Raw genomic sequence first — 24,495 nt, forward strand, 5'->3', positions numbered from 1 at the left:
ATTCTTTTGGCATGGCTGATAGGGAAAAGCGTGACAGCCGTACATCCTTCCAACTTATTAAACTTGTCACTGTTATGTTGATGATGCACTAAGCCACCTCAGGACTTCATTCTTTGTGCATCTCTTATTAATCTGACTTTTGGTTTGTCTACTGCAGGGGCCTCAAGGACCTCAGGGACCAGTGGGCTTCTCTGGACCAAAAGGCCCCCCTGTAAGTAATTGTCCTTCCTGCACAGTGTTCGCACTCCATAGATCAATGTAGTGTAAAAACAACAGTGAGGCTGTATGTTGTGCCGCTAGTTCCTGGTGTTCAGTGTCTATTCTCCTCTTCCTACTGTTCAAATTAGTAGCAAATTAGCCTAGTTTGCAAACATTATCAGTCAGAATTGATTGAATTTGAAGAGTTCAGGGGTGCAGTAACACAGCAATTTCCCTAATTCTGTGCGGGGATCATTAGTCTAACTGTTACTGAAGTAGAACCCATTTTCTCACTCCCCAGACAAGGGCTCATTTCCACCTATCGATTCAGCTTAGATACATAGCTGGCTCTGAGCCGTCAGCGAATGATGTTGTTCCTTTCAACGGAACCTGTTATTTTTTCATTAGTGTTCTAGTAGTCTAACTATGACGTTACTGTCCGAAAACTGTCCGTTTATATCATATATTGTGCTTACAAAGCATTTACACAATACTGCAATAATAAGACATCATTGCTTGGAAAACATCCCTTCTATTTCAGCAATAGGGCCAATGTCAGTCATGGTGCCATCATTCACTTACGATGTGAATGTCATTATGATGTATGTACTTGGCTTCCTACGAAGTGTGTTTCTTGATTTCTAACAGGGACCACCTGGAAAGGACGGGCTGCCCGGGCACCCTGGTCAGCGTGGTGAGACGGTGAGTCCTAAAGATCCTGTTTGAGCTTTCACTCACCTGTGTGGCTCCTGTTTGGCTCAGCCTCTAACGTCCTGCTGAGTGTACAAACTGAAGACCTCACATCGACCTGGAAACACAATACAACTTCATTTCTCACACTTGGACAGATTTGGTATATTTCCACTGCAAAGGCGAATGCAAGAGTGTGACAGCAACGTTTAATCAGGAGTATCCTCTCAGTGCTCAGGCTCATCTTGTTTTAATCCTGCAAAAATGACTTTTGTTGTGTTAATGGATGGTACTCAGTTGCTTATTGCCTTTAAGGGTAAAGTTGCCAACGAGAGCTTTTTAGCTCTCCTTCTTCAAATTACCTTTCGATTGAAGGACGGATCTGATCCTCCCAATCAGTGGGCTGCACTTCAATTGAATCTCCCCACTCTTCCTCCTCCAAATCGTATCTCTATTGTCCTTGTATGCAGGTGATTACAATCAGTGACACAACATCTCAGTGGAATGCCAAAGGGGCAGACATGTCTCTTAAAGCAGAACTCTAAAAACAAAGCCCCTGCGAACATTTTCTGAGTCTGTCTGCTTGTCTTGTCTCTATTTACACACACACACACACACACACACACACACACACACACACACACACGCACACACACACACACACTTCATTCTGTCTGAGTAAATCCAGATGGCTCAGACTCCTATCTCATAGAGATGGACTTGAGGGAGCTGGGGAACCATCCCTCCCTGATGCAGTTCCTATCTTGTTATATTTTTGAAGTTCACAAATATGCAATGGAAGGATGCTGAAGTCAGATTGTCCAGTTGCAACAAGGTGTCCTTGTGTTGCATTGCCTGCTCTGAAATAATTGAGCAACAATATTGTAGCTGAAGTATGACAAAAACCAGCAGAATTGAAATGTGTTGCATCAGCACTGAATGATGCTTCATGTCGTTTTTTTTTTCAAAATGCAGATGAGCTTAATGAGAAATGTCGATACTAAATCTGAACTGAAGATGTATTGATGCGTAGATGGTGTATCCCATGGGACATAAGATTTATGTGACAACAAACAAAAACAAAGCAAACTTTGATTCGATCTGGTTGCAATCCCTGCTCTCAACTTCGATTCGTCCGTACTTGGTATGCATCAGTGCACCTTGGTTTGACGAGGCTCAGAGGCCAATAAATTCTACTAAAAGCTTGACAGATCATCGCCTCTATCGTTAAAGCTTCCCTTTCCGCCTGCCTCTTCCCTATAGATCATGTAATACGCCACACATGAGTGCTTCCCTTTGCCTTTTGCTGCTGTTCAAGCTACAACAATAGAGTCTTCATCAAGGTGTTTATGGCTGTGGGTCTACGTGTTGATGAACATACTCCACAAGCATCCAATATGAATAATAAAGATGCTCATAGGCAGCCATTCACTGCAACAGAAGTTGCATTTGAGGAAGCGCAAATAAAGATTTGAATCGGTGTCTCTGAATCAAGGTTGATGCTGTAACAGCATGGCCTGAGGGTTTCCGTTGAATAATACATCACCATCAATCACAACACAGTGATCAATAGGCCTGGAGTCATAAGTCGTTCAGGACCGTTCTTCTAAGAGCTTGGATTTGAAAACTTTGTTTGGTTGTAGGATAATAAGTTGCAATTAAAATTATTTTGAAATGCAATACCTCAGTGAAAATAGGTTGTGTATGGAGTTTGATGACTGAGGGATTCAAAGATCAAATGTCAGCAGAAAATCAGCAGAAAATTGAAAGTCAAAGTAGAAAAGTCAGTGTGGGCACCCGACACTCTAACCTTGGAGTTTGATATGTTTGCTTCATGCTCATCGCTCCCTGGCACTAGTAGAGTCTTACTGTTTCATTCATGACATTCTATCTTAAAGCATTACATATTTATATGTCTGGGAAGAAAGCAACTCCGATATAGATGGCAGATATGTCTCAATTATGAAATATATGTTCAAGATACCAGACATTTTTTATCTCCATACTATAGAGTACTTGGAAGAAGACACAAGCCAATGCAGATCGGATTGTTGCTCTCCCCGGGAGACAGAAGTTCATCTGATTTGTGCTGCAGTTTTGGATTCTTGGATTCTTGAGATGTTGAACTTCTGTCTTTTTTTGCTTTTCCTGTTTGGCTGTTTGAATCTGCTTCAGCATATCCATGGGGAATGCTGCAATGCAAATCAACCGCATACTGTGAATGTAAACTTGTGCAACAAACAATGGACAGCAAAGTGGTTTGGATTGATGCAGGGAACAGCAAAATTAAGCAATTGCTTATTTATATATTTTCATCAGGTAACGTTTTTTTTTTTTTTCTTACTCAGATTTGTAAATTTAAAGCTGCATGCAGTTGTTGACAGCTATGAAGCGGGGAAACTCCAAAACACATTGGCGGAATGATAACGCCTTATAACGGCTTATGAGCTGCCAGATGCCTAATTACACATTCAGCAGAGTTAGAGCAACATTATCGTCCCATTGGAGTCAGGTGTCTTGCTACAGACTAAAGTAAGCTCAATATTCCCTGGCATTTCAGCTCGCATCAACTCTCACAGCAACTTAAAGGGGTCCTTTGATGTTCGACACACTACTTTATTCACCAGGGGCCTCATTACAGAAAAATATCATAACTGCTTGTCCTATCTTAACTTCGACCTCTCGAGATGGACAAGCCATATTTTGAATGGCTCTCATTGGCTCGCTAACTTGCCATCATGGACAAAAACAAGTACAGATGGCTTTGGTGACCTCTGTGATGATACGTGAGATGCAAGGCTGTGATGTTGAAGACAAATCTGCAACCTCAGTCTGGAAGTCAACCCTCACAAAATACTTCTGTTATCTGTACAAGCACTAGCAGAGCCTCCTTGTAGGCCTTTCCAGAGCTGGACACGGCACGTCTATCAAATTCAAAATTCATTGTCCTGGCGGTTGCGATACATGGTCCGGGAAATATAAAGTGTCATCAAACAGTTCGAAGAGCCTTTCAATCATTGGATTTTGGTGTTCATGTGTTTTCCAGTTTCATTGCATTGCCATACAGACCTAATATCAGTGCTGGTGTTACTTTTGAATTCATTCGTTAGGACAGTTCTGTAATAGCTAAATGCAAAGTTTTCCCTAAATGCAGTTAGGAAACATGTTTTTATCATACAAAAAAAATCCTAAATGACATCCTAAACTGAGAGAAGATTGGATTTCGGACTTAAGCTACATCCACACTAAACTAAACTAATAGTTTTCGTTCATAACCGGGGTTTTAAACGAAAATGAGTTTCCATTTTCTAAATGATTCGCGCCCATACTAGCCGCCTGAAAACAAATATCACATGACTATTCACGTGCACTGGGCATGCGGGTGCTGGTGTAAACAGGACGTAGATTGGTTGCTTAGTTGGAGAAAATACATCAAAATATTATCGTAGTCTTTAATAATAAAAGGCCGTGCTTGATACTCTTCCTCTACTCTATGTAACAGAGTCATGTAATGACTTAATGTCCTCTAATCTTCCTCTATGGACTCAAACAGAAAGATTTCGTGGAAAGTTGTATTTTTCAAACTTAGTTGCAAGGTCTTGCTCTATCTCTCACACACACATCAAATGTACTTTAAAATCAACTCTTACAAATAAAAGTTTACTCGATTACAGGTCAACAAATTTGGTCAACACACGTGTCTTACTCGTTTACTCGTTTGTCTGTTTTTACACTTGTAGCTTTGCCGGATGGCTGAAGTCCCTGTTGCACTGGAGAGCAATTAATGCTTTCGTTTGTTTACAATTTCTGTGTGGATGTCACAATAGATGTGTAGACTAAAATAAGCATTGATAAGAAAAGGAAAGTCCTCAAAGCCGCAAACCGTGACTGCAAACGTCCGCTCGCTAAGTGCTCAAATAACAGCTGCTTCCTCCGCATGTCGGCAGTGGTGGTAATATGAAATGCAGAATTGAACTGCACAACAGCTGTTAGTATAGACATCAAGGTCAGCAATGCCTGTAATCCGTCATTCATGTTGAAACAAATCACTGCTAGTCGATCGATAATCAAGGCTGGTGAGTTTTCAAACTTACCCGGCTTTCGGTTGCGTTTCTAAGCTCCTTTGTTTTCGGTGCTCTAAAGCTTCATAGTAGTGTGGACGCTCAGTGCAAACAGAACAAAATAAATGCCTTTTAAAATGGGAATAGAATGGTGTGGATGTAGCCTGAGGAAGTTTGTTTAATGTGGCCCCAGCTACTTATTTGCTTTGGCTCCTTCTCAGTTGGTGCTGTGCAGGTTGTGTACAATTGCTTTGCAAGACCAGCTACGTGTAAGGCAGTGGGATTCATAATTACGCGTCAATGACATATCAAGTGACCTTCGTCTGCTTTGCGTCCCTCTGTTGCCTGTCGGCTTCGTCAATCCCAATTGCAACTGCCAAACTCTGAGGTCACGTGATACTTCATCTAGTGGTGCAATGATAGAAAAGACCAGAGAGATAGATGCCGCATTAATGAATCTAGCATTGCTGGTAAGATATCAGAAATATATGGTGGAAGTTTCATTGTAATGTTTTGTCCAAATACTGTGTAAGGTACAGGATCCGTCCTGATAGCCTGGTTCGATACAAGCCAGAGACCTTTGTTGCATGTCATCTCCCTGTCTGTTTCATGTTTATCTACTTTTCTACTTATCAGTAAAGGCTAAAAGCTATAATATATTTCCATGTGATATTAATGTATTCTCAATGAAGAGATCAAGGTATACAATGTATTAAAAAACTGTTCATGTGCCTAGAGTCATTTACTAGTCAGCATTGTGATGTCATAGAATCAATCCTTGATATCGTGAATATAACCTGAAAACTCATTGTTCCTATCAAAGCCAAAACCTTAATCCCGCTTTATCATCTGAAACATGTTCAATTGGAATCCCTTATGGTTTCTCTACCTGGGTTTTGATAGATAAGCTGTGTGTTTTATTGTTGTTATAAACCGTATGAATAAGACTTTGTAATGTTTTTTCTTCAGGGTTTCCAAGGAAAAACTGGTCCACCAGGCCCAGGAGGTGTTGTCGGGCCCCAGGTAAGAGAAATTAATTTTTAAAAGAATAGATTTATTATTAAAGAATACATCTTTGAATGCGACATCTGGAGGGTATTGAAATAGCCCTCCATAAAAGCTTATCGTTTGGGAATAAGGCAATACAGCATGTCGTAAGTTTGCAAAAATAACTATTGCTGTTCAAAGCAATGCTAAAATATGAATGTATATCGATGTAAAGCAAGCAATGTGTCAGTGGTAATGTGGAGCCCCTTCTTCAATGATCAGTATCTTTATTATTATTTGAAAAATAAATAGTCTAGACAACTCAGCGATAATGGATCTGTTTATAACAGCTGTCATTTTGGAAATAGATGCTTTTTTATTTGGATTTTGGACAGCAACTGACTAATGGTATTGATGCACATCATCAATGAAATATGCCTTGAATAACTGTATTCTCCATATTGTATCATTGCTATGAACTGATATCAAACTGTGTGATTGCACCTCAGGGACCTACTGGAGAGACTGGTCCTGTTGGTGAGAGAGGCCACCCTGGACCCCCTGGCCCACCTGGTGAGCAGGGTCTTCCAGGGGCTGCTGGCAAGGAGGGAGCGAAGGTATGTGTCCAGTGTACTATACTGCAGGGGGAGAGAAGTACTCCTTATATTTAGTCTTCTCATTTGTTTTGTATCGTAATAATGCAAGAGATGGCCCCATTGCTCCCCTTCTCTTCTATGGTAACAGATACAGTATACAGAGTGAGTTGAGATTTCCTGATTGGCTTTATTAGATGTGTGTTCGTGATACTGAAGAGAGGAAGCCAGTGAGGTAGATAGAGAGATCAACAGTATAGAAGTGGGCAGCCAATCGAACTTATGCAGCCGCAATTAATTTGATTTTGCAGATTTTTGCCAGCTGCCTTTACACAGTTATATTTCTAGAAGGCATGCAAGCCTCAAAAGACTGCTGGAGTGCTTAGATAAAAGTGGGAGAAAGCAGAAATAAATCTATAGCAATTAATTCACCCAGAAACACACCCCAGCAAACACCAAAGTCTCACCATTACTATCTGTGCTACATGAGACTCTGGCAAATGACTGGCTGAAGATACAGTAGTTGAGAGTTGGGGGTAGATTCCCTCCCTGGCTCTCCCCGGCTGGCAATTGAGTGTCCAGACAGTAGCCATTTTGTAGAAATATGGGCTGCTCCAAACCAAACCCCTGACTCCCAGGACCACTGAACATCCCCTTCTCCCCATACCCTCCCTCACGCACCCATGTCTTCTGCTTTCATTTTCTTCCTGTCTTCGCCAAGCAGACAGTTTAATTCAAGTTCGTCAGCTAACTCCAAACCCTCTGCCTCCCACAAGCCCATTTTCCTCCCCACTCCGCTCAGGCCTGTGCATCACTATGCCAGGGACACTTTGCCGAGGTCTTGTCAGCAAAGCCCAAATCCTCTTATACCTCTCAAGCCCACTCGGCTGTGTCTCCCTGTTTGCAGATAAAGTCAGCCTGCCAATACAAAAGAAAATCAAACAAAGCCAGAAGTAACTTTTTCTGAAGTCAAATGTTCTTGTTTTGGAGATACGGTTTACAAAATCAAGCAGGAAGTTGCCCTGCAATTATTGGCACTAACTCTAAAAAGTTACTGCAGTGTCTGAGGTAAGGGTTCGTGAAAAGGGAGAGCATGCCAACAGTTGTAAAAGCTGAAATTATTTTTGCTTGGATATCTTTATTGTCCGTCCTTGTAGCAAGCACCTTGTCTGCTCATTTCAGTCATAAAAGATATTTATCTACTTGGTACGTGGAGTCACCTGATTTTTTCAACTTTTGATTTGGGCTTTTTAGCCTTTAAGCAGTCTTCAATCTAAATTCAATCAGATAGCTCTCTCTTTGCAAACTGTAGTGTAGTACTTTATTTCATACATAAATGCCAAACGCACCTGTAATGTACACATTTCACCAGAGGGCTCGGAGGTGGAGGATGTTTCTTTAAATAGGATGGCCAAGCTGTAGCTGTCATGTGCTTTGCATCTTCAAACCAATACGACACAATACCAACACCAATTCAACACCACTATGTGGAGAACTACATTTTAAATAAAAGAATAAGGTCATCGAAGGCCAACTGAAATATAAAAGATCCAAGCTCTTCATTGAGTTTATAAAGTCTAGATTTGTGACTCTTTTTTCTCAGTCTGTTTCACTGCAAGGCCTCTCTGCTGCCACAGCAATTACTGAAGACTAAAGGCTCTATCAGACAGACCCTGACACTGAGGGGCTCAACTGAAACTTACATTTATTATGTACTTTTCTAAGTATAAATTAATCTGCAACAGGAAAGGGTCAAAGGTTGAGCATTTGTTCAGTAAAGCACATCATCCACCGGTTTACTGTATAAAACAGCTATATAACTGATAACTGAACTAATCCTGTGTAACAACCTGCCTTAGGAACCAGGCTAGCATTTTGATCTTTAAATGCTAATTTTACCTCGGTAGTCTGGCATCGCTTTCAATTTCCGCTCATTGTCTGGCAAGGCCTAGTTGGCATCATTATAGGTAGGCAGCAGACTAGATGACACCCTTCGTACACCTGATTGGACGAATGCACCACTTGTTTGGCTCTTATTATTAATCTTTGCCTTTAACTTTAACAGCTTTAACAGCTGATCTAGAAACACTGTCAGGTTCATCGCACAGTAAAACCAGAATCAGTTTCTCGATACATTTGAGGTGAGCAACAGTCCATGCAGCATCAAGCTTCACTTTCTGCAACATTCTAATGGCTAGTTTGAATAGGAAGCTGATGAGAGACACTTCCTATAGTTTCTGGCAGACTTAATCGTTCCTTGAAAGACATTTTTCAGATCTTGACGGGAAAAGTGAAGATGTGAGATATAGTTTGTGGGGCTGGTATTTTGGTCTTCCAGCAGGAAAGAAATGTTCTCTGCTGCTCAACAAAAAATATTGTTGAATGAACTTCATTTACACCCAAGGAATATGGCAAGTACACTGAAGTACACTAAGTTTAACACAAACATGTGTGCTTGTGTGTCTAGGGAGACCCTGGACCACAGGGATCCTCCGGTAAAGACGGTCCTCCCGGCCTTCGAGGTTTCCCTGGAGAAAGAGGTCTACCTGGCGCCACGGTAAGAGCTACACTCCACCTTCATCATAGCGTCCCTTTGCATGTGTTTGCTAGTAGAAAGTGACAGAACATTGCTGCTATAACGAATGAACCAGCATCTATCTCGAGCCATTGACTTCATTAGAAACACCAGCCCTGGAATTCACTCTCAGCAATCAATCCGGTGCAGAGGAAATCCAAAGCGACATCTTACAAATGAACAGGCGTGCCTCTGTATCGCTCCACCGCCACTGACACCACTGTTTTAACTGCCGCAATGCATCATGGAACCTCTATTATAGAACTAGGGAATGTTGGTAAGGGATCCATTTGCAAAATCTTTCCCTGGTGTAACTCAAGGTCTTGATTTGTTTTTCATATTTCAGTACCAGCATCTTTTGGGGAACAGCTAAGTTATTCGTTTTTCTCTGTATGCATTATTTACCGAACACATTATTAAGAGGGAATGTGAGCAATTAGACTGTGCTGGCTGGGAATGGATATGCTGTGGGGATAGAAAGTGTTGTGCTGCCTGTATCCTCAAGGTCAGTCAGACTCTGCAGGCCAGCAGCACTGCTGATTGTTTTCTGCCATTGTAATTTACTCCAGCCAGAGCCAACTGAGACTCATTACCCAGACAGCCATGTGCTCTTTTGTGGCCCACTAGGGACCTACACACATACAGACACACACATACACACACACACACACACACACACACACACACACACAGACACATTATGGGCTTTGACAAACATACAAGACACACGCATACAACATATTATACACAACCTGGCATGTGCTAATTAAAACTCAGAATATTGGATGTGTAGATTGAGATAATTGTATACTCCCAAATGCACACACAGTCGTGTTTGCTGACGACTCATGTATCCGAATGATGAATGAATGCTATTTTTATACACGTGCCATCGATTTTTTAAACATGCATTGTATTTTTGATCTGGGATTAATGCTGGTAGTTTGTAAGGATGAAAATGTTATGATATTTCTTGGAGTTAATATCACTCAAAGCACATATCTAGTGTCTGGCTGAAGCGAGAAACCAGTAAATGAAGGTAGACTGTCCAGGCTGGATTGGCGTGTGACAACGGAGGTGTTGAAATGCAGGGCTGTAGAGAGAAGGCTTAGGCTACTGTAAAGTTACACAGTCTTTAACAGTTGTGTCAAGAAGGACCTAATGCGTTTTTTCCTTCTTTTCCTCAGGGCCCAGCAGGTCTGAAGGGAGGAGAAGGACCCCAAGGTCCATCTGGTCCCGTTGTAAGTACACTGAGATCAAAGTGTCTTTCTTTCCACTCTGTATCGGATTTGGTATGTGGTATTGCTTAGCATGAAGGCTTATACAGTATGTTCCATGTTTTAATGAGGCCTACCAGAGGGCAGTTTACATGTGACTTTTAATTTCCCTTGTCTAACTGCTAGGCCACCTTCATCATAGCTTTCATTTTGACATCACCACTATGGAAGCAGGGCACCTATTTATGTATTCCTTTTAACTACTTTACATTACACTACTATTTGTTCCTTTTACTATAACGTATAACGTTTGGTGAGCAGTATTTTCTTTTCCAGCTCTGCAGTGCTGCACATACATGAATCTATAGTTCTGTCTTTGTGTAAATCCAGTGTAGTGCCTTGCTCAAAGACATCACAAACTGTAGCTAAAGATAAAAGAGAGCCTTACAGCAGGTGCTGGAGGTGAATATGAGCTGTGGAACTGCAGTAAAGGCTGTGACAGCCCCCGGGGTGGCAAGGGGGTTTCACGACAACACGGACCAATAAACACAACCAGTCGGTAGATAAATGGTGCAAGTGAGGTTTTTACTGAAGATAGAGAGTGGATAGAGGTAGGATAGACACTCAACAATACACTGTCCGCTTTCCAGAGGGATGGTCGGGGTTCACTTCCACGGTTCGGTGCACAACGGGTATTCCTCATACGGTCCAGGGCGCGGGCAGGAGCAGGGTAGTCGTACAGGCAGGGGTCGGGAGCCGGGCGGGTAGTCAGACGTTCCAGGGTGATCAAGGGGTAAGCCAGTTGTCTCCAATGCGTTTGCTGTGTCTCCGTCTCTTTCCACTCCTACTCTCTCTTAGTTTCCTGTGTCCGGGGCCCTTTTATAGTCCCCTCCTCCTCCTCCGATAGGGTGTGGTCGCTCCCTCGGCTCTCCTCCTCAGGTGTTGCTTGTTTGGGCTGATGGTGGTTTGGCGCTCTTTTCCACTCCCTGACATGGGGCTCCGCCTCCATGTCCGGCAATATCGTCCCTCTACCACTTCTCCTCTGAGGTTGCCCCTCCGGCTGCCACATACCCCCCCCCTTAAATCCGACCTGGGGGGAGGACTGCTCCAGGAACCTAGGGCGTCCCGTCTAGACAGGGCGTCCGCGTTTCCATGAGCGGCCCCGGATCTGTGGACAACAGAGAAAGCATATGGTTGAAGGGATAAAAACCAGCGTGTGACCCGGGCGTTATTGTCTTTTGAACGGGACATCCATACCAGGGGGGCGTGGTCCGTGACCAGGGTAAAGTGTCGTCCCAGCAGATAATATTTCAACTCCCCCAGAGCCCATTTGATGGCCAAACATTCCTTCTCGACCGTGGCGTATCTCGTTTCTCTCGGTAATAATTTTCTGCTTACGTATGTGATCGGGTGCTCCTCTCCATCCCTCAGCTGGGACAGGACGGCACCCACCCCGGTCTCGGAGGCATCTGTCTGTACCACCAATGGTTGCGTAAAGTCCGGGGTCACCAGCACTGGTTCAGAACAGAGTACTTCCTTCAGCTTCTCGAAGGCGTCCTCGGTCTCTGCCGTCCATACGATCCGATCTGGCAGCCGGTTTTTTGTTAGGTCCGTCAGGGGTGCTGCAAGAGCAGAGAACTGGGGAACAAACCGTCGATAGTAGCTAGCTAGCCCAATGAATGCTCGTACCTGTTTCTTTGTGCGGGGGCGGGGCCATTCCCGGATCGCCTCGACTTTCCCTACCTGGGGCTTGACGCAGCCGCGGCCGATGGTGTACCCCAGGTAGTCAGCTTCCCGGAGGCCGAGGCGACATTTCTTGGGGTTGGCTGTCAGCCCCGCCCCTCGCAGAGCTTTCAGGACGGCTTCCAGTCTTTGGAGGTGAGCCCCCCATTCCTCCCCGTGCACGACGATGTCGTCCAGATAGGCTGCCGCGTATTCTCGATGGGGACGTAGTACCTGGTCCATCAGTCTCTGGTACGTGGGGGGGGCTCCGTGGAGACCGAACGGCAGCCTCTTATAGTGGTACAGTCCCATGGGCGTAGTGAAGGCCGTTTTTTCCCTGTCTTCGGGGGCTACTGCCACTTGCCAGTAGCCTTTAGTCAAGTCGAGGGTGGTGATGTATCTGGCCCTCCCGATGCGCTCTATCATCTCGTCCACCCGGGGCATCGGGTAGGCATCGAATTTTGAGATGGCGTTGAGCTGCCTAAAGTCATTGCAGAACCTGACCGAGCCATCGGGTTTCGGAACCAACACTATAGGGCTGCACCACTCGCTCGTCGAGGGTTCGATGATGTCGGCCTCCAGCATACTCTGTACCTCCCTCTCTATCGCCCCCCGGCGGGCTTCGGGGATGCGGTACGGCCTTAGCTTCACCTTCTTCCCGGGCTCGGTGATTATCCGGTGTTGCACCAGTGTGGTGTATCCGGGGTCCGGGGAGAACACGTCCCGGAACCGATCCACCATTTCCCGGACGTCCTGCTTCTGCCGGGGGGTCAACTCTTCTCCCACGGGTACCTCGACTGGCTCCGTTTTTCCTGGGAGGGTAGAGAGAGAGAAACAGAGCATGGCATCCCTACGCACCCATTTCTTGAGCAGGTTCACATGATAAACCTTCGTCGGGTGCCTCCGACCTGGTTGCCGGACTCGGTAGTTTACCGGCCCCAATTTCTCCATTACTTCATACGGCCCCCTCCATCGGGCTAGAAACTTACATTCCGCCGTGGGTACCAGGACCAACACCCGATCCCCTGGGTTAAACACTCGGGGTTGGGTTCCCCGGTTGTACACGCGGGCTTGGGCCGCCTGTGCCTCGGCCATGTGTTCTCGGACGATGGGCCAGAGGGATGCCATCCTCACCCTCATCTCCTCGACGTGGTCCACCATGGTGCGGTAGGGGGAGGGTTGGTGTTCCCAGGCTTCTTTGGCCAGGTCGAGTAGCCCCCGGGGTCGTCGACCGTACAGGAGCTCGAAGGGCGAGAATCCGGTAGATGCCTGGGGCACCTCTCTGATGGAGAACATCAGGAAGGGTAGCAGTTGGTCCCAATTCTTCCCGTCCTGGTCCATGGTTTTTTTCAACATTTTCTTCAGTGTCTGGTTGAATCGTTCTACTAGTCCGTCCGTTTGGGGGTGATACACCGACGTCCTCAGTTGGGTCACCTTCAGCATGCCACACAGATCCTTCATGATCCTAGACATGAACGGGGTTCCTTGGTCGGTGAGAATCTCCTCCGGTATTCCGACCCTGGAAAACAACATCACCAGCTCCCTTGCAATGCCCTTGGTGGCCATAGAGCGTAGGGGGATGGCTTCGGGATACCGGGTGGCGTAATCCACTATCACCAGGATGTACCTGTGTCCCCGGTTGGTCTTGGGTAGGGGCCCCACTAGGTCCATCCCGATCCTGCTGAAGGGGACGGTGATGATCGGCAGGGGCACCAGCGGGTTTCTGTGATGGGGTTGTGGGGCCACTTGTTGACATTCGGGGCAGCTCCGGCAGTAATCCTCCACGGCTTTTTTTATTCCGGGCCAGTGGAACCTGGCCCTCACCCTTTCCAGGGTTTTCTCCACTCCTAGATGGGCACCTAAGATATGGGAGTGGGCTAACTGGAGGACAGAGGGTATGAAAGGACGTGGTACCAGTAACAACCTGAGGGGGGCCCCGTCCTTTATTACTACCTGGTAGAGGAGCCCGTTATAAATGGAGAAATGTGTGGGAGGGAGGTCTCTTACCCCGTCCAGTGGTCGTCCGTCTACGGCGGCCACCTGCCGAAGGGCGTGGGCTAGGTTGGGGTCCTCCAACTGGGCCGTCCCAAACCTCCCTGTGAGGGGCCCGGGTAAGATGGGCTCCTCCGGGTCCTGGGGGAACAGCCCGGCCAGCTCCTCTTCTTCGAGGGAGGGGGTATCTGCCTCCTCGGGGATGGGTGGCGCCTCTCCTTCGGGCTCACTGGGGCTGGAGGGTCCGTCGTTCTCGACGGCTGTGGCATATACGTCCTCGGGGTTGGGTTGGGTGGCCTCCACCAACGCCCGGGCCACGGCACTGGCGACTCCTTCTGATAGGGGATCGGTGGAGATCTCCTCCCCCAGCCCACAGATGGCTTTCTTCTTGGACTTTCGGTGAGGGGTCGTACCTGGTTTCACCACCAGGCTGCGCCACAGCTCCTGGAACACGGGCAGGTCTCGGCCGACCAGCACCTCTACGGGGAGTCCTTCCACTACTCCTGCAGTGCCGACGTATCTACCCCTCGTCGTGTATATTTCGAGGGCGGTGGTGGGGTATTCGCGGGTCTCCCCATGGATGCACGTGACCGCTCGGGTGCCGGTTAGGAGCGGGTACTGAGCAAACGTAGGTCTCACCAAGGTAATCGCGCTCCCGGAATCCACCATCGCGGAGGCGTCGCGGCCGTTTACTTTGACCGGGGTGAGGGGCATGAGGTCCTCGTGAGTGGCCCAGCATCCGGTAATCAGTCCGCATGGGCGACTCCCCTCACTGGCCGTGGGCATGGGTGCGTCCTGGCGGTGAGGACATTCCCAGGCGATGTGCCCGATCTCGCCGCAGTGGTAGCACCTCCTCTCTTCCGGTCCACCCGCCGGCCGACGTCGGGGAAAGCCTGGGGGAAAGGAGGGAGACACATAGGTAGTTTCCTCCGTTCTCATCTTTTCTTTGCGGGTGGACCCCTCCACTTTCGGGTTTCTTCCCCCACGCACTAACGCTTGTGCTGCGTGGTAACCCTCCATGATCTCTACCAGTTCCTCGAGGTTGCGGGGGTTTCTCTGGCCGGCCAATTTTTTTGCCTCATACGGGAGGGATCTGAGGAATTTGTCCATGACGACACGATCGGTGGGCGACACCTCGGTGGGCTCTGCGTGCAGCCAGGCCGTCGTAATCCTCTTGATCTCATGCATCTGGGCTCGCGGAGAAAGGGAGGTGTCATATGTCCATTCATGAAATCGTTGTGCCTTTAGTACCAGCGTGACCCCGCATCGCTGTAACGCTTCCGCTTTCAACACCCGGAAGTCAACTTTTCCAGCGCGCTCTAAGTCCTGATACGTTACTTGCGTTTCGTTGATCAAAAAGGGGGCTATCAACTCAGCCCAGTGCTCTTCTGGCCATTTTTCCCGGAGTGCCGTTGTCTGGAATATCTGAAAAAATATTTCCACATCGTCAGCTGCCGTCTGCTTGAGAAGGAAGCGCGCTGGGTTGGCTTTCTCCACGGTACGTTGCTCCTGTTGTGTCTGTAACATGCCCTTGATGTCGCTTTGCATCGCCTCCGCGCGTTCGGTTTGTACCGCCATATACTGCTCCATGTGTACTTGCTGTTGGTATTGTTGTTGCTGCTGTGCTTGGAGGATTTGCATTTGTACTTGCATGGCTTGTTCGTGGCGTTTTTGGGTTTCCTGGTTGCTAGCGATTAGCCCCGCTAGCAGCTCTTGAAATGGCACCGGGGTGGCCATGCTTACTGGGTTGGTCGGTCTATCGGTCAGTGTTGCCAGAACCGGACTGTGCCCACGTTCTCCACCAAATTGTGACAGCCCCCGGGGTGGCAAGGGGGTTTCACGACAACACGGACCAATAAACACAACCAGTCGGTAGATAAATGGTGCAAGTGAGGTTTTTACTGAAGATAGAGAGTGGATAGAGGTAGGATAGACACTCAACAATACACTGTCCGCTTTCCAGAGGGATGGTCGGGGTTCACTTCCACGGTTCGGTGCACAACGGGTATTCCTCATACGGTCCAGGGCGCGGGCAGGAGCAGGGTAGTCGTACAGGCAGGGGTCGGGAGCCGGGCGGGTAGTCAGACGTTCCAGGGTGATCAAGGGGTAAGCCAGTTGTCTCCAATGCGTTTGCTGTGTCTCCGTCTCTTTCCACTCCTACTCTCTCTTAGTTTCCTGTGTCCGGGGCCCTTTTATAGTCCCCTCCTCCTCCTCCGATAGGGTGTGGTCGCTCCCTCGGCTCTCCTCCTCAGGTGTTGCTTGTTTGGGCTGATGGTGGTTTGGCGCTCTTTTCCACTCCCTGACATGGGGCTCCGCCTCCATGTCCGGCAATATCGTCCCTCTACCACTTCTCCTCTGAGGTTGCCCCTCCGGCTGCCACAAGGCAGACATGAGAGAAAATCAAACAGTAAATTAGAGGAACGTGTGCGATACACATACAGTAATCTCATTAAGCCCTCATGGTCACGTAATCAGTGTTTTATTTCATCATTTTCCAATGAAAGCATCACCACATTTCCTCTTGTCCCACTGCACACAGTGATTTGTCTTTGCCACGATCACATGCTTAAGATTCTGGTATTAAGACTGTTTGCACCATTGCCTCCTGGCACACAGAAACAGACACAAACAAAAGCATGCAGCCAGGAGAGCGTCCATATGGTGAGTCACAGTGTCTAGTCATCCCGGCCGTTGCTCCTACACATGCCTCATCAGTCCCAAAGGGTGCGTCTTGGCACTTAACGCCAGCTGTGTTCATTCTTCTCAGATTGTCACAGAGACTCTAGAGCTTCGTCACAAAACTCAGTGGGAAGGTTCAATCTGGTTAATAATGGGCGTGGACGTGATTATGCATCTGTATTAAGCAATAAAGTCACAAAATACCAACTGCTATAAAATCATACATTTAAAGTAGATCATCTAATTGGCCCTCATGAGTGGCTCTAGAAATGTGACATATACTGTGGAAGTTGCAAATATTATGTTCTGGAAACATTGTGAGTTGTGACACTCCTTCTCATAATGTTCAGCTCAGGAGATACTTCGGATTACTTATGTATGCACATGTTGATTGAAAATGTTTAAAACATTCTAGCAGCAATGTAACTCCGCTACAGTAATTACAGCCCTGGAAAATGAATGAATTTGTAACTTCCTACTCAAGGCCAAACATTTAAAATAGAAAAAGTAACCTGCAGTGAACACAAACTGTATTTCCACACGCTTTACCATATAAACCTTTAAGGTTGCATAAGGGTCTGAAACTGTCAATGTTCTAGATGTGAGATTATTACACATCGTGTTCCTTGCCCCCCCCCCCTCACTCTCTTCCATGAGTGAGTACACGATGTATGTATGACAGCAATAGTTTTCATGACTTATTCAGTGGTGAGGATGAAGATTATAAAATATGTCGGACGTTATCATAGCTAGTGTTACTTACTTCACGCTGTAGAGTAGAAATCAAAGGGTTCCACCAGCATTGAATCTGGTTGGCTGTTTTCATGTTCAACATTAACATCTGTTGTATTTGCTGAATGGAAAAGCCTCCAACAATTACCATGGGACATCAAAGCTTATCAGATAGCAGTAGGATTCCTTATAAATGACAACAAGTAGAAAATAAAAAAATATTTATTCCTCATTTGTTTAATATGGATGTAAAAAATGTGTGTATGTGTATCTATGAGGACACTTTGAGTTAATTCAGTGCAGCAAAGATATAAAATATACTGTATGTCTTTCAACATCACTATAGATTGAGGTGAACACTCATTTCTTGCATATGAGCACTGATACACAGCAGCGGCCTCTTTCATTCAGAGAAGCATTTCTCGGAGCTGATAGCCGGCGAGACGTCAGCCCTCTGAAAGCAGTGCTGCTTCCAAGGAGCAGCACTGCTTTATTACAACTTAGCCACCTGCTACTGTGTGTTGCTCCTGCTGTGTCCTCAGGTTTCCTCTGAAAAGGTGTTTGTGTGTGTGTGTGTGTGTGTGTGTGTGTGTTGATCCATTAGCAGTGGGACTCAGTTGGGTCTTGCTTTGTAGATGTCTTAATGGCAACGGTTATTGTTCAGCATACTCGGTTATATTTATTTCAGGCTAACAAAACTCTGAAATATGTTTCCTTCTCTCCACAGCAAACAAAACATGGCTTCTATCTTTCATTTTCCACTCACCATCTCCCTCTCCTTTTCACACTCACAGGGTTCTCCTGGTGAAAGAGGTTCTGCTGGCTCAGCTGGTCCAATAGGCCTATCTGGTAGACCTGGTCCTCAGGGTCCCCCGGGTCCCGCTGGAGAGAAGGGAGCACCTGTAAGTACTTTTTTTTCTCTGCTACAGTGGCCGACACCAATCCTTCTGTCACCGAAATAGTTTCTTTCTTCCTTTACCTTCCTTTGACCTTTAGTTCTGCTGGTTTGAGTTTTCTAAATATAATTCAAACAAATGTCTTCTAGGGTGAGAAAGGACCTCAAGGTCCTGCTGGTCGTGATGGTGTCCAGGGTCCTGTTGGTCTGCCCGGGCCTGCTGGACCTCAGGGTCCACCTGGAGAGGACGGTGACAAGGTTAGTCATCCATCTTACCATCCCACCCCGTTGGCCCAGTTACAACTCCTTTTCCATTCCCAAACTGGGATGGATGTTTTGGGACTGAACCAGATTGCCAATCAGTCTTCATCCCCATGTTCATATTTAGTCCATCTGCATGGACAATATGTCTTTCATTCCAACACTGTTGCTTATCCATCTTCATAACCAAATGCGCCAGCAAACGCAATTCGAGGAGCTGTGAAAGTGAAAAACTGTTGCTTGTTCCACTTCCTGCAATCATTGTGCCCCTTGAGGTATCAAGCATTCCGCATCAGGCATTCAGCCCAACGTATGTCTCTCCAGAGGTTAATGCAACAAAGAAGACAAAAGTGACTTCACCATATTTCTGCATCCATACAGTTCGAGTATCAATGCAGATAATGGTGGTTTGTGTTCATGTAAGGTGAAGCTTGTCAATGATCTTTTCATACACGGTTGATGTTGAGAGAAGAAGTGAAGCTCAGCTGAGACGGATGTTGTGTTTGTGTGTGTTTTTCTCTTTCCCAGGGAGAGGTTGGAGAGCCTGGTCAGAAAGGAAGCAAAGCCGACAAGGGAGAACAGGTACACGATGCGGATCAAAGTCCATTCATTTCTTACTTGTACAAGCACATATATCTTTCACATTCATTTAAGAGTTGGTGATGTGTGAAAACTTTTACAAGTGTGTTGCTTTTTCTTGTTTGTGTTCAGGGTCCTCCTGGTCCAGCTGGTCTCCAAGGTCCCATCGGTGCCCCAGGTCCTGCTGTGAGTACAACTGTCCTCAAAGACTGTTGAAACAGATCTACACCAAGCCTCTGTTTTATTTTGTGAAGACCACACAAGTGAAGTTTGTGTCACTGGTCCATGATTTTGTGAATGTATTCTACGGCACCTTTACTATTTGTGTCCTTGTATCGTTCTTCTCTATGTCCTCAGATTGTATTTTATATGTTGTTGTATTTGTTTGTTGTTGTTGTTGTTTTGATACTATATGGACTCATGAGTCTGAAATAAAAGTTGATTATGCGGATGTAAATTCATTTAAAAAATGTGTGTGCGTATGTTTACCCAGGGAGCTGATGGAGAGCCTGGTCCCAGAGGTCAGCAGGGTATGTTTGGACAGAAGGGAGATGAAGGCTCCAGAGGTTTCCCTGGACCCCCTGGTCCCATCGGTCTGCAGGTTAGTACCATTCACATGATCCAGTTTGTGTCACGTAAACGGCTATCTCCAACAACTCTCTCAGTATTGCAAGCCGTTATTTTACAAAGTAAAAGTCTTCATCGAGTTCCTGTTGTGTACATGCATTTCTTTTGAAGTAGTGCTATATAGCTACTTTTATTTGTGTCAATGTTGTGGGTACATTGCGGCCTTCAGTCAACGAAAATGAAATCATGAATTTACTGTCGGAATTTCAATGGTTTTAAATGAGCATGAAAGGCATTTTGTTAAGACACAGGGGAACAGTGAGGCAGCACTGTTTCTACCAGCAAAATGAACGTCAAATGGAAGCCAGAACAAAAGCTAATCGTGCCTCCACAACTCCATCAGCTCTGTGCTTTTAAGACTCACTCTACGATTCAGACTATAAGTCAGAAGTCATGAATAGTTCTGCTATCGAGGTTTGGTAATGCTACTTGTTTCTGCTGAAGTTTTGTTCTAGAATGCGCGTCAGTGATATGAAACAAGACATTATGAGACAATGTCATTAGATAATGGATATTGCATTTTGTTGCCGAGAGGGGAAGCTATAGTTCTGATACATTTAGTCTGTACTTTATATTTTTTGTAATATTTAGTCCAACAAATACAGAAATGTGGAAGCAGACATTGGCCGGGGTGGACGTTCTACCCCTGTGACTCAGACCTTCTTCCACTGTACTTCCATTGTACCTTGACGTTTCGGTGACAGCATTTTTTCTTCTGTGGTCTTGTAACTTGTCACAAAAACTCATCATTGTGGTATAGAAATGTCTATGAGCCACAGCCCTGGCTTCATAAAGATCGTTTTAAAAAAGACATTTCCTGGTTAGCCATGTATGGCTGGAGAGATTGGCTCTTCAGGTGAGGAATTGCCTTTAAAGAGCAGAAGACAGGATCCTGAATGCAGCGCATCACTTCATATTCATCTTACATGCTTTGTTTTGTGGGTCAAGTTATGTTGACATACTAGGCCATGCATTAGGTTTGTGCTGTGAGTGACACATGCCATGTCATATGACGTGGTTCAAACTCTCAAGTAACATTGTTTCTTTTTTTTCCTCCTCACCTTTATTCCAAGGCAACATCCATTCTAAACCACCGCTTTAGAACAGGGCTTTGCAATCTGTGATACATTTTGCTTTTTAATATATACAGCATTTAATGTAATTCAGAAGTGTGTGGTAAAGTAGCCTCTACAGATCCAAGGACATAGTCTGTAGCCAGACTGAAAAGAATAAGGTAATATTAGGGTAAAAGAAATCCAGATCAGCCTGATCAAAATATATCTACAGTACAACCAGGCGTAATGATGTTTTGTATCACCAGAATAATAATTTAATGAGATAGGACATCCGTAGGAGCTTATTTGTTAGTAATTATCTGTTTTTTATTAGTAATCAACTCCTTAAGATAAACACGTTAAGAGTGTACTGCAGAGATTGGGGTCATTGTCTTGATGAAATTACATAGACTATTACTCATCCTTCCAAGGTACTATCCTATCTCCGCAGGATTGTATTCAATGGACTTTTAATTGGAAGTAATTCACTTCCCATCGCCATTCCATTAATTGTGTGGACTGACCTGCTCGATAGTCAGTTCCTCATTGAGCACATTTACCACGCTGCATAATTAGTTGCGCCGCTAATGATCTCAGACTAGAGGAGACCTTTACACAGATGAGATTTCTCAGCACGGTAGGAATCAGCATGCAGCTACACACACTTTTCAGCACCCACGGAAAATACTTGCAAATAAGGACAAAATGAGGTCTTGACCACGCTGCTCATTTACCGTGCATAAGTGAGCTGGCTCTATGTCTGCACCTTTGAGTTCAGATGAAGCTGTTACTGACTACAAAAGGGAAAGCAAACAGGAGAGGAGTCTTCGTCTTACATGTCAGTGGATCCGGGGACAGATTGCAGAACAAACTCATCTCCCCTTTGCCTGAGTATTGATAAGGAAGCTTCAACCTCTGTTATGGAGATATCTGATACATCATTCAAATCTTCACAGGCAAGCTAAGTTAGGCGTTTTTAAATACCTGGCATACTTGCCCGACCATATCTCGTTCCTCATTCAAAGAGCAGTTTGAAATATTCGGTATATTATGTATGGATAAGAACTGAAATGACTTCTTCACTACATTTCGTGACTCTTTTTTAAGGTATGTGGTTCATCTGGTAGGAGACTTGTTCTTGACCTTGCTCAGCATATTCATTGAATATTTAATTGCACAGAGTGGGACTAGACTGCACTTAAAACATGGATTCAAGTGATTCATTAATGCATGTTCTGGCCCACAGATATATTTAATATTCCAGTGCTTCACTACAATGTATCCCATTCGTCAAATCAAATTTAAAAAAATGAAATATCAAACAGGAACAGCTGTTGTGAATGCATTTAACAAGCACAAACAAATGTAAATCATGAAAAACACCATTACTGATTCATTCAACATCACCTTGTGCTTTTAACATAATTATTTTCTTTTCTGATAATATAATGACTTATTCATTTTTGTTTTCCTCAGGGGCTGCCTGGACCTCCTGGTGAGAAGGGAGAGAACGGTGATGTGGGCCCCATGGTAAGAGACACATCTGCTTCTTGTAAGCACTCTTATAATCGTTGAATGCACTTTAACAACACTGTGTTCCTTTTGTGCAGGGCCCTCCTGGTCCTCCTGGTCCCAGAGGTCCTCAGGGTCCGAGTGGAGCTGATGTACGTATGGCTAATTGATAAGAATGTGTTGCAATGCCTGGACATCATCAGGTGTCCTCTCTCCCAAGGTGATGGAGGATGACTCATCTCTTTCTTTATTCCCCCGCTGCAGGGTCCACAAGGCCCTCCAGGTGGTGTGGGCCCCATGGGATCTGTGGGTGAGAAGGTAAGAGTCACAACTCGGCACCCCAGGGTGTTCTGCCTGCCTAACGTGATGGTGGGCATTAGGACTGAGAACCTGCTGGTCTAGCCCACGTCAGACCATCCATTTGTTACCACATGCAGTCCATTCACTTCATATGCCAAGGCTTTTTGTCTGAGTTAGTGCTTGGACACTATTAATGTCTATTTTACAACGCTTCCAACAAGATTCGTGCATTTTACTGCCATTTGGCAGATGGCTGCACTATAAATGCTTAATGCTTTACCCCGGCAGTTAAATGCTTCTGGAGTATGAAAAATGAAGAGCTACCAACTCTTTAAGGGGGCACTTGTTACACAGTAACTTTCAACCCCCTTGTTTCAACTAGAATTATAGACTTAGTCAAGTTGCATGTCTGGCGGTTGTTGCTATCATTAAGTGTTAGTATGTAAGAACTATTTTGGTAGAGTAGGTGGGGCTTTTTTCCAATGCTGCATCTGAATTTGCAAGCTCTCCATGTGTGAGGGGTGAAGGTGTATCTGTCCGGTCACTGACATTTGTCTAACCGCAGGGTGAACAAGGTGAGGCCGGAAACCCAGGTCCACCTGGAGAGGCTGGAACCGGGGTAAGTGAGCTCTGATTTTGTTTTTGCTGTTTGCTATTATGTGTTCCAGGAATCTCTTATAATGTTTGTATGTCCTCATGTATGTATGTGCCACCACGTGTGTGTTTGTGTGTACAGTGCATCTTGCTTATCATCTTGCATACCACCCAGCCTTAGCATGAATATTTGTCGGGCTCTACATGAAAACATTTTAAAATGTAGCTTGCAATGCAAGGTAGGTAACAATATAAGGGACATCCTCATCCTCATCATCAGGAAAACAGTTGCTTCATGGATAGCTTTCGGCAAATATAGTGCAAAAGCCAATCTAACAAGAAGGTTTTTTTTCTTCAGTGTGACACTTTGTATTCATCACACTGAAAGTAATTGCTCCTCACATTGAGGCTGGTAGTTCATCTCAGCATGGCTCTTCTGCTTTGCACCGCATGTCCACCTGGCCTGCCAAATTGAGTATCTTCCAGGACTCTTAAAATATAATTACCAAGAGGATACGCCATGGTGCTTCTGTCCTAAAGAGCAATCATTGCAGACACCATGAAGCAAGTTGGCATCAAAACACCCACTTTGCTGAGTACAGCTTTTAGCTGTGATTTACCCTGTTTTCATGGCTTAAAAGGTGTAGAAGTAAAATACTTTAAAAATTGAGGAAATCATCTGTAATACCGAGCAGCTAGATTGTTCTAATATGCTGTAGTGTTACAGTGAATGTCACATTCAATTTGAAGAGATTCTGAAAGATTTAAGTTTACCATATCCATATGCTTTCCATGTTACTGCCAGAGAGAGATTTATGACAATTTGATTTGCTTTTTTTTAAACATTTACCAAGCACACATCGTTGATGGCTCTATTAGCTCTGCTCCCTCATTAATCATTATTGAGGTACAACAGCAGATTGAAAAGATGGCTCATCTCCAGTGGGAGTGGCAGAGGAGCGTGATGACAAGCATTCATAATGTCCCCTGCTGCTCCCATCAAACTGCTGGTGTCATTGACATTTCCAAAGTCAGTGTGCAGCTTAAGCCCCTCATCTAAGGCATCTGAAGCCAATGCCGTTCAGCTCTTCTTTTGTCTTTTAACAAGTGTTAAGACATAATGTTGTATTAGTTACTAACATAAAAATGAATGAACACATTTAACTGTTAATTAACTTTATTTTGAAAGGCACCATGTAAAATATTTAACACAATTGCTGCAATAA

The 24,495-nt window shown here is 45.2% G+C and overlaps 1 protein-coding gene across 2 annotated transcripts in view; it reads left to right on the plus strand.

The window, feature by feature from the left end:
* Nucleotides 1-24,495, plus strand: part of col11a1a (collagen, type XI, alpha 1a) — an 84,451-nt gene that overhangs the window by 44,495 nt on the left and 15,461 nt on the right. For both annotated transcript variants that reach the window (XM_079291914.1, XM_079291913.1), the window contains exons 36-50: nt 158-211; nt 847-900; nt 5,919-5,972; nt 6,446-6,553; nt 8,997-9,086; nt 10,292-10,345; nt 18,241-18,348; nt 18,492-18,599; nt 19,131-19,184; nt 19,314-19,367; nt 19,675-19,782; nt 22,340-22,393; nt 22,474-22,527; nt 22,640-22,693; nt 23,241-23,294. In XM_079291914.1, coding sequence (XP_079148040.1) covers nt 158-211; nt 847-900; nt 5,919-5,972; nt 6,446-6,553; nt 8,997-9,086; nt 10,292-10,345; nt 18,241-18,348; nt 18,492-18,599; nt 19,131-19,184; nt 19,314-19,367; nt 19,675-19,782; nt 22,340-22,393; nt 22,474-22,527; nt 22,640-22,693; nt 23,241-23,294 — 1,062 coding nt within the window. The remainder of the gene's footprint in view (nt 1-157; nt 212-846; nt 901-5,918; nt 5,973-6,445; nt 6,554-8,996; nt 9,087-10,291; nt 10,346-18,240; nt 18,349-18,491; nt 18,600-19,130; nt 19,185-19,313; nt 19,368-19,674; nt 19,783-22,339; nt 22,394-22,473; nt 22,528-22,639; nt 22,694-23,240; nt 23,295-24,495) is intronic.

This window comes from Melanostigma gelatinosum (genome assembly GCF_949748355.1).
Source record: "Melanostigma gelatinosum genome assembly, chromosome: 20".
In the NCBI taxonomy this organism is placed as follows: domain Eukaryota; kingdom Metazoa; phylum Chordata; class Actinopteri; order Perciformes; family Zoarcidae; genus Melanostigma; species Melanostigma gelatinosum.